This window comes from Maniola jurtina, chromosome 20 (assembly GCF_905333055.1).
Source record: "Maniola jurtina chromosome 20, ilManJurt1.1, whole genome shotgun sequence".
NCBI classification, from domain to species: Eukaryota; Metazoa; Arthropoda; class Insecta; order Lepidoptera; family Nymphalidae; genus Maniola; species Maniola jurtina.
The window spans coordinates 4,153,818-4,162,867 of record NC_060048.1 but is presented as its reverse complement, the minus strand read 5'-3'; the positions used below and the strand labels follow the sequence as shown (position 1 = coordinate 4,162,867).

The following is a 9,050-nucleotide window of genomic DNA, read 5'->3' as shown; positions in this document are numbered from 1 at the left end:
AAACTGGAACCTTTCAAGTAAAGATTTTTATATAAACCTGTGAGGATGATACTGCCATTGGCGCAATTAAAATGCCATAAGCCTACGTTGTCGTATTAGTTTACAAATTGCGAAAAACCAAATTAAATTTGAATTTCGCGGGCAGTTAAGTATATCACTTTAAAGGTTAAGAAAAACATCGTGAGGAAGCCTGCATGCCAGAGAGTTCTCCATAATATTCTGATAGATTGTGTGAAGTCTGCCAATTTGCACTTGGCCAACGTGATAAACTACCGCCAAACTATTTTCATTCTGAGCGAAGATACGTGCTCAGTAGTGAGTCATTGATACATTGACGTGTGCGATTCAACTCGGTGCGACGCCGCGTTTTTTTATTGAAACATATTTTTTTTTAGTTTTTAGATAAACGAATCACTTACGATTCGATTCGGCGGTCATCTATTGGACGTTAGGCTTTACCTTTCTTTTTTGTTATTTCCTATATTAATCAGTAAGTTATAATGGTAGTTCAATAAAAATTATCGGTACAACTCAACGATTTTAAGTTAAATATCTTAAAATCATGCACTTTGTTTTAACTAATATTAACATTACAAAATAATTTACAAAAAGCTTTAAACTTGTGTCTCGGATGTAAAATAAATCACCATAGATTTATAATAATAAAAAAATATCAATCATGTATCACAGTTTTGAGAAGTGTCATGCGAATCAGCGCCATTGTATTCATTGATAGTAAAATGTTTCATTAAATGAATAAAAGGTGTTTAGAGATTGCACCAACAACACAAATGAAGTATATTGATCTCATATCTTATTTATGTGGATGTTTATTGTGTTAATATGCCATATTATCTAAAATTGCTCATTTCTTTTTAGTTAGTAAGTTATATATTGGCTGTGTTGTTGTTCTTACGACCATTCTTACTTACAACGACAACATTCGTCCCTACAACGAGTTTTTAGCTTTCGGAAACTTATTTGATGTCGAGTTCCACCACACTTCAACATTCGGCGCCCCATGCGAAAACCGTTTGAATGAATGGATTTTATAAATTTTGAATATTATCATGAAATTGGTCAATAAAACAAGAACCTTTGGGTTCCTTTTCCATTAAATTAATGTTAAATACAGACACGAAAACAATCAAGTTTTTGGAGTAAACTCGTTTTAAGGATCATAAAGGCTTTAGGTTGCCTGTCCATTGAAGCGGAGTAAACCAATCAGTATTGATAGACGACGTGATCATTTAATCACGTGTTGAGCGGTTAAAAATTTCCGCTAGTGAATAGGTATCCTTATTCGCTATGATATTGAAATCATATCACTCGTGTAGCACATTTATTAACGTTAAGGTTGATCTACACCTACGCACGCACACGAACCGTTCACACGGCGCACATAATGTGGATGTATTCACGAATCACGAGTGACTTGCGTGTATGTTGTATAAGTTACGGCGTGCTTTTATCCGTGAATTTTTGAAAGCAAGCAAAAACATACGCGTTCGCGACATGCACGCGCGCGCTAACGCGTCCACAAGATACAAGATACAAGATTTTTATTTGCAGAAACATTTTTGTTTACAGTTAGGTGTTATTAAATACATAGTAGAAATGTTTCACCTTACATAATCAGGCATGCAAAATTTCTACAAGGTCATTCATATTTAAGTTACAGAGTCATTCATATTAAAGATTCATTTATTTAAACTATGCTTTGAATGTCAAAAATTCATCACAGGCGTGCGATGCGCGTTGTGTGCGCGGTAAGAGCGCGTGCGCAGGTGTATCCACCTTTATATAATAAATAAGTGTAATTCGATAGCCTTCATACAAATCTGTTTCACATATCTTAGATTTGAATATCACAGCGATACGCCTCAGTAAGAACAGTTTGCAGAGACAGTTTTGAATTTACCTATTTGATATAGGTATTAGATTTTTGTTTACCAATGTAGTCATTTTTGTATATAAAAATATGAAAAAGGCTTAAAAGCTTAACCAGTAAAAGTTATTTTAATGGTTGCTAAAAACAGAGATTTTCATTCTATTTTATTTTGAAATGAGTGTTTTCATTGAAACTTAAATGTTTATGCTAGGTACACATTACCTAGAAGGAGTTCCTTTTTATTTTGCCCGACTGCACAATTCAGTCTTAAATCTTATTTTATTTTGCTTCCATTAATATTATTTTATTCCTAGTTTGTAAGAGAAAATCATAAGAGTTAAATCAAATGCGTTTAAACCCACAATTGAAATTAAATGACTGTATATTTCGGACCATTTATCATGTATTCTATGTAGATTTTACTTCCTAGTATGTAATAAAAAATATTAAAAATATGCTTTGTTTCATTTTTAATTTCACCAGTAAAGCTATGGTTTCCTCCAAAAGCGGTGCCGTTTTTAAACGAACGCAATATGATGATCGCAAAAAGACGGCCGTAAACATGTGGAGTGTTCGAGACTGCATTGACCGTTTTATTACGGTGAACAGACCACAAAGTACGTGTTAATGGTTGAAAATGGACGAACTTGATTAAGCGTTACTCGTATATTTGGAAGATGAACAATCATCAGAAGACGAAAATAGTCTAGTCTTTATGTTTTACATTATACAGCACATCATGAACACGCACAAAATCAGTTAAAATTTCATCATCTCGCTGGTCCAGTTGATGAAACTCATTTTGAACAATAAATATTTTAAAATGGCACGCAAATTAATATTACGCTTGAAAATACCTTCACCGCTATGAAAAAAACGTTGACAGACACTTCGACACCGACAAGACGGCCGTCATGCAAATGGCGGTACCGCTTTTTGACGTTACGGTGTCAATTACCGTTATCTAGGAAACCGCGCCATATTGTTTACATAGACAACGTTCTAGTGACGTCATTCACCGCTGTATTACGGCCGCTACATGATGGCACCGCTTTTGGAGGAAACCAGAGCTTAACAAAACGAAAACGGAATAACTCTTACTATCCTCAAAAAGTACAGAACCAATTTTGATGTGATTTTTTGATTACCATAGACAGGTATCATAGATAAGACTATCTATATCAGCCATTTGGTATGTAGGTATGCTTTACCTGTTACTGTATAAATATGTATAATACTGGCTTCCCACGGTGCGTGATTCTGCACGCACGGCCGACGACGGTCTTGAGGTTCGAAACTATATTGTCATTTGCGGATCAAACGCACCGCAACGAACCTGTCTGCACTACCAAGGACGATTACTCTTCCCATGGTGCTTTGGTGGGGGCTGGTTCGCGTCCATCCGCAATATCACTCACCGTGGGAAGCCGGTAAAAGAAAATATTAAAAAAATCGATCTATTTTAAATACTTTATTTACGAGGTACAAGGTATTTTACAGAAATCCAGAATTCCTATTATAACATGTATAATGATAATAATTATTACTTATATTAATTAACAAACTGCCCATCTGCTATCCCCATAAACAATGAATTCTGTTCCACTGATTAAGTCTTAAATCTGTCAAGATATTTTCAATTTTTCTTATAGGTGCTTATCCACGGAAGCGTAGAGGAGACATGATTAGATTATTGACGGATGACATCTGGTAAACCATATTAAAGTTTAGTTCAATCTAATGATACTACTAGAGACGAGATATAATAAAAGCAAGAGTGACGCGATGTTTCATTCACTCGTACACAGAAGTAATTTACGTTAGGTGAGCACAATCGCTTGATCTCCGTTTCTTACAGCCAGATTTCTATGCTTTAGTTCTTATTCTAAGACTTCATAACTCTGATCTATTGACGCCTCACCGCTTTAGTGGACAGGCACCCTAATCTTCGAAGTTAACTATTCTTATTTTGCGACAACATAAAAAGTAAACCTTACTTATTTACAATTCTTATACTTTAAGTAGGTACTTAAAAATAATAGCCTTTATAAGTAGCTAAAAAAAATTATTTATGATCAGTACGCATCTACGATATTAACCAGACAGTATTTTTTAAATTTTTGTTACATTATTTAGTTCGCGCAAATCAAGAACCTAATCCAATCCGAAGTTTCAATATTGGATTAAATACACAAGCCCGGCTTAGATATGTAGCTCGATTCCGTAAAACCTGCATCAATCATTATTACAATCGCAATTGATGTTATTAGCTTTTATGGTATGCAGCAATGCATTGTAGCCAATAGTGAGCGAGCGTCAACCAATCAAAGGTGATTGCGATCGTGACATTGTAGCTGTCATTCTACCGCAATCGTAGTACCTTTTCTTGTATAATATTGCTCAGTCATACGCCTCGTATAATACGTACTTGTTTTACGCGTAGGTACTCACTATATTTCCAACTGAGGCTCCAATCTATAAAGCGCACTTAGAGCCATTACGCACGGTCGCCTAGTCGTCCGGCAACTCGGTCGACGGTGACCGTTAGGATCTGTAATGTATATAGAAGTCGCCTTGTCTATACCGCAACTTCGTGCACATACACACGGCGACTTCCATATAAATTACAGATTCGTCTACGACAGAACTAAGATCGCCGTCGACCGAGTTGACGGACGACTAGTAGACCGTGCGTAATGGCTCTTAGGCTGAAATCTATAAAGCGCACTTTGACTTTGCTCTGACTTAAGATTGAGTTAAAACGAGACAGATTTATGTGAGAGATATAGCTCTGTCTCGTTTTAACTCTGTCTTAAGTCTAAGCAAAGGCAGAGCACGCTCTATAGATCTCACCCTTAGACTTAGCTCAGATTTACGACACAGTTAAAACGAGAGAGACTTAAATCTATTATTCATCAAGTAGTGAAAGTACGCTTTGTAGATCTCAGCCAAAGACGTTACAATACTGGGGAAAACATTCCTATTGTTAGTTAGAACGCATTGTATGCCCGCGTTGCAGTTAGAGGTCCAGCAGCGAGTCCGTGGACAGCGGCGACGAGCGCGCGGAGGGCGGGGCCGAGCGCGAGTGTCAGGTGCCGCGCCCCTGCAATCACGCGATTGGTTGAATGCCCACAAAACCAAAGAATTCATTATTATATAGAGCAAAATAAAATATTTCTTAGTAATTATTAAAGTGTCTTCCAAAATTCGTAAATCCACATTCTATGCTTGTTTTAAGTTTGCTTACCACTTTAAATTATCAATTTAACTAAAAAAGTTCGTCAAATTACGTCAAATGTTATGACACATCATGAATGTCACATCTATCACATCCCTTACAAAGCAAGCGTTTTGAGTTTGATAAAAAGCCGCTGATTTGACTAGTAATCATCATCCCTATTCTATATCATTTTGTGTATGCCTGAATAAAGCCTGCGCTCACCTTGCCCTCCTTTATAGCAATGACGTACCGCTGCGCGACGCGCTCGGCCGGCGAGTACCCGTCCGCGTACGACGAGTCCTGACGATAAAAAACTATGGTTACTAAATATACGCCAAAACGTTACGTTACAAACACCCTTGTTACGACGTAATAAAGTGCAGTTCAGCTCGCACAGCACTGCATCACAAGTTCGACAAACGCCCTTCATTTGCTCATCATTGTCTCTTTCTCTCGCATGTATCTCTCTCTCTCTCTAAGGGTGCCTTTCCACCAGAGATGTTCTATGCAGCTATGCTGCGAAGATGTGAAATCTACCTTACAAAAATATGTGACCGTTTCCACCAATACTAAGCTATGTAGTTACTCTGCTCTGCACATAGTTACACCACTCGCGACGGCCCATAGCAGGCATCCATAGCACGCATCCTTCCATATATTCCATCTTAATTGAATCTGTTTCCACCAGTGCTAAGCTATGTGCACCAATGAATATGATTGGTGGATATCAAACGCATCCATAGCAACGTAGCGATTGCGAGGCGCTGCCTCTCGGTTCACGTGACCAAGTGAGCCCAGCATAGTAGTACCTCAAACAGCACTTCATAGGGGTCGGCCGCGGAGGCGGGCAGGCGGTTGACGACGGCGCGGTAGAAGCACGTGGTCTGCGGGTACAGCGCCATCACCACGGCGCCCTTGGGGAACAGCGCGTGCTCGTCCGTGCGCGGCTCGGCACGCATCAGCGGCAGCGCCACGACGCGGCGCTTGCTCAGCACGTGCCTGTTCTTCTGCTCCTCGTCTATGTCGTCCACTTCGTATTTGCCTTGAGCTGGCAGCCAGCTGACCACCTGTAAAAAATCCACGATTTATTGAAGCGGGGCTCCTTTTTAATGGACGTTGAATGGGGCAAATTCGAAAAGTTGTAGATATCAAACAAAATTAAAGGATAACCAAGAGGGTGTAATCCCAAACCAGCACTTGCACTTAGCCATGTTGCTTTCCAAATGCCACTAACAGATTAAAATGGCGATTCCTCGTGAGAGAAGGTAAGTTTAATCCATCAGGCTGCATGCATCCACTACTGGACATGGCCTTTTCATGAGAGTGCCTCCAAGTCTGTTGCCTTGCTCATCCACCAACTTCCGTCGCCTTCAGATCATGGGTCCAGCAGTCTGGTTGTCCTACATTACGCTAACCAACGTGGTCTCCATCCCATTCGTCCAGTCCATTATGTAAGAGAAGGTGATTTGTGGCAAAGATAACGATCTTCAACAATTAAAACGTATGGAAACTCAGGCAAAGCTACCTAGAACGATTGAAGACTGGAATTCTTTACCTCTGCCAATATCCAGTTCTCCTCTTTCTCGGAGACCCTGACCAGGGCTGCCACAGCGTCCCCGGGCCGCGCTATATGTCCTGGGTCGGCTGGTATGGCTCCGCACAGAGGGGGCGCGCGCTCGCCCACGCGCCCCACGTGCAGGGGTAGGGTCTGGGCCGCACTGAGCAACATCTTCATTAGGGCTCCACAGCCTATCGTCTCTTTGTTGCCTGCATGTCGAGCCTGAATAACGAAAAATTATTGAAAATTCATACTACGATTTATGAATGCGAAATTGTGTCTTTTGATAAAATTTGGAACTGAGATATTTTACATCCCAGGGCATGCATAAGCTTTGTTTTTTTTTTCCTGAAAGACTAGAATTCAGAATTTACAGAATTTTAAAAACCTAATCATGTAGACTAAGTCAATCGAGTGTATCATCTAGGCTAGGTATAAGTAATTATTTGTGATTTATTATTACTTGTATATAGATATTTTTGACAGAACAGGTGACTGGGCAAACATGCTTGTTAAGGTATGTGGAAACTGGAAACTCCAAAAAATCTATCCTTCAGGTAAAGTACTAAGATGGTGCCTAGAATTTTTAGACTTTCAAACAAGAACAGAAAACTTGTTTTATTGAAATAACTAATATGTATGTTAATTGACATATTTCTAAAGAATAATATAAAACAAACCTGGATCCTTCTCTCATTCTTTATGGATCGTATTTCATAAATTCTCGACAGCGCTGCACGGAGCACCCTCTCTTCCTGCTCAGCAGCAGTAAGCCCTGCTTTATATAAACCTTTCAACTGCATTTGCTAAAAACATGAAATATTTGATTACTATATAAAACACAGTGACTTTTTATTTGAAGACCTTTACTATATTGTACTTATAGTTTTTTTTTTAATTTTAGGGTTCTGTATCTCCAGAGAAAAAAAGGAAAAAAAACCTAAGTACTTTCCCACTGCTCTAGTTTTCGCATTGGAAATCAAAGGGCCATAGAGATGATACACCATGAAATGTGAGAAGTTCACCTGTTGAGAAGAGCTGGATGAATCATCCGCAGACGATGAAGATTCGGTGGACTTCTCAGCTCTCAATATGGAGTCAATGCATTGCTCATTGCGAGTCCTCTCTGTTTCTATGTCATATATCAACCTGTGCAATGACCTTAAGCGCTCCTGCAACAATTTTCATGTATCAAAATCTTTTTTTTTTTAATTTTTAATTTTAATAATAGTTTATTTACAAAACAAATTTTCAGGGCAACTCCTACTTCTAATGTGATGTTTTAAGGGTTATAACTTCAAATATAATTTCCCTATACAACAATATTTAGATTTATTGTTGTCACACATAGATAATAGACAGAGAAATTGATGATTTCACTTAGTTTTAGACCTAAAACAACAAAAAATAGACTTATCAATGTAATATGTTTCTATGTAAACCCAAATAAATGTAACCCTATGTAAATAGGTTCTGTTGTACTTTACCTGCACTTGCTGTGCCGCAACGTCCGCTGTTAGCGGCATCTCTAGACGTCTAGCCCTTCAGACAGCCTCCAACTCAAATAAATTACGTGAAACCAGCTCACACACAGAAACACCTTTAGACACAACAAAGTTTTTGTAACAAAATATATACAAGTATTAATTTATCACTAGAATCATACTAGTAAATATATACCAAGAAACTTATACATAATATATTAATAGTGAATAAAAAAATAATGGGCTTACAAGTAAAATTGTTTTGAGCCAAACAATGTTGTGCAGCATAAGTAAGAACAATTTATTCTTATTATTATAAGTACTACCTTCTAGGACCAATTTTATCAAATAAATATAAATATGTTTAATTAATTCAGCGAAGAATTTATTTATAGTTGACACTCTCTTTTGTTGCTTTTATTATAATTTTATTTTATTTTTCGTTTTGATGTCTTCATGGAATTTTTTGAAAATAATTGACCACAGACAATTGACAAGCACCTCAGAAAAACATCAGCACTCAGGACACAGGCCACAGAGTTCGAACAGAGCTCTTTAGCACAGAGCATAAAAACAGCAAACAAACCATAAGCAAACACACAGGGTAACACAGGGATTGTGAACATTGCATTGTCAATATGGATGGTTCATTGTAGCCCTATTTGATCTTTCCCTTCTGAATTTTTAGTGAATAGTCCGAATCCTTGCTGTGTGTGATCAACCCATCGCTGGCTCACGGGTCTCCTCTCAGAGTGAAAAGGGCAGACTTCACACGACCTTTGAGAATAAAAACCAACGTGAACATTATGGAGAATTCTCAGGCGTGCAGATTTCCTTACGATGTTTTGCCTTCACCATTATAAAGCAAGTGATATATTTTGATAACTTAAAACGCAA

At 38.1% G+C, this 9,050-nt stretch overlaps 1 protein-coding gene across 1 annotated transcript; it reads right to left on the bottom strand.

Annotated features, from left to right (window-relative positions):
• Positions 1 to 3,347: 3,347 nt before the first annotated feature.
• Positions 3,348 to 8,614, bottom strand: LOC123875613 (SAGA-associated factor 29). Its single transcript, XM_045921538.1, has 8 exons — positions 8,403 to 8,614; positions 8,157 to 8,269; positions 7,695 to 7,841; positions 7,350 to 7,475; positions 6,667 to 6,891; positions 5,921 to 6,178; positions 5,334 to 5,411; positions 3,348 to 4,994 (listed from the first exon to the last, which is right to left on the bottom strand). Exons 2-8 carry the CDS (start codon positions 8,193 to 8,195, stop codon positions 4,980 to 4,982), a joined length of 888 nt encoding a protein of 295 aa, XP_045777494.1. The 5' UTR covers positions 8,196 to 8,269; positions 8,403 to 8,614; the 3' UTR covers positions 3,348 to 4,979.
• Positions 8,615 to 9,050: the final 436 nt, after the last annotated feature.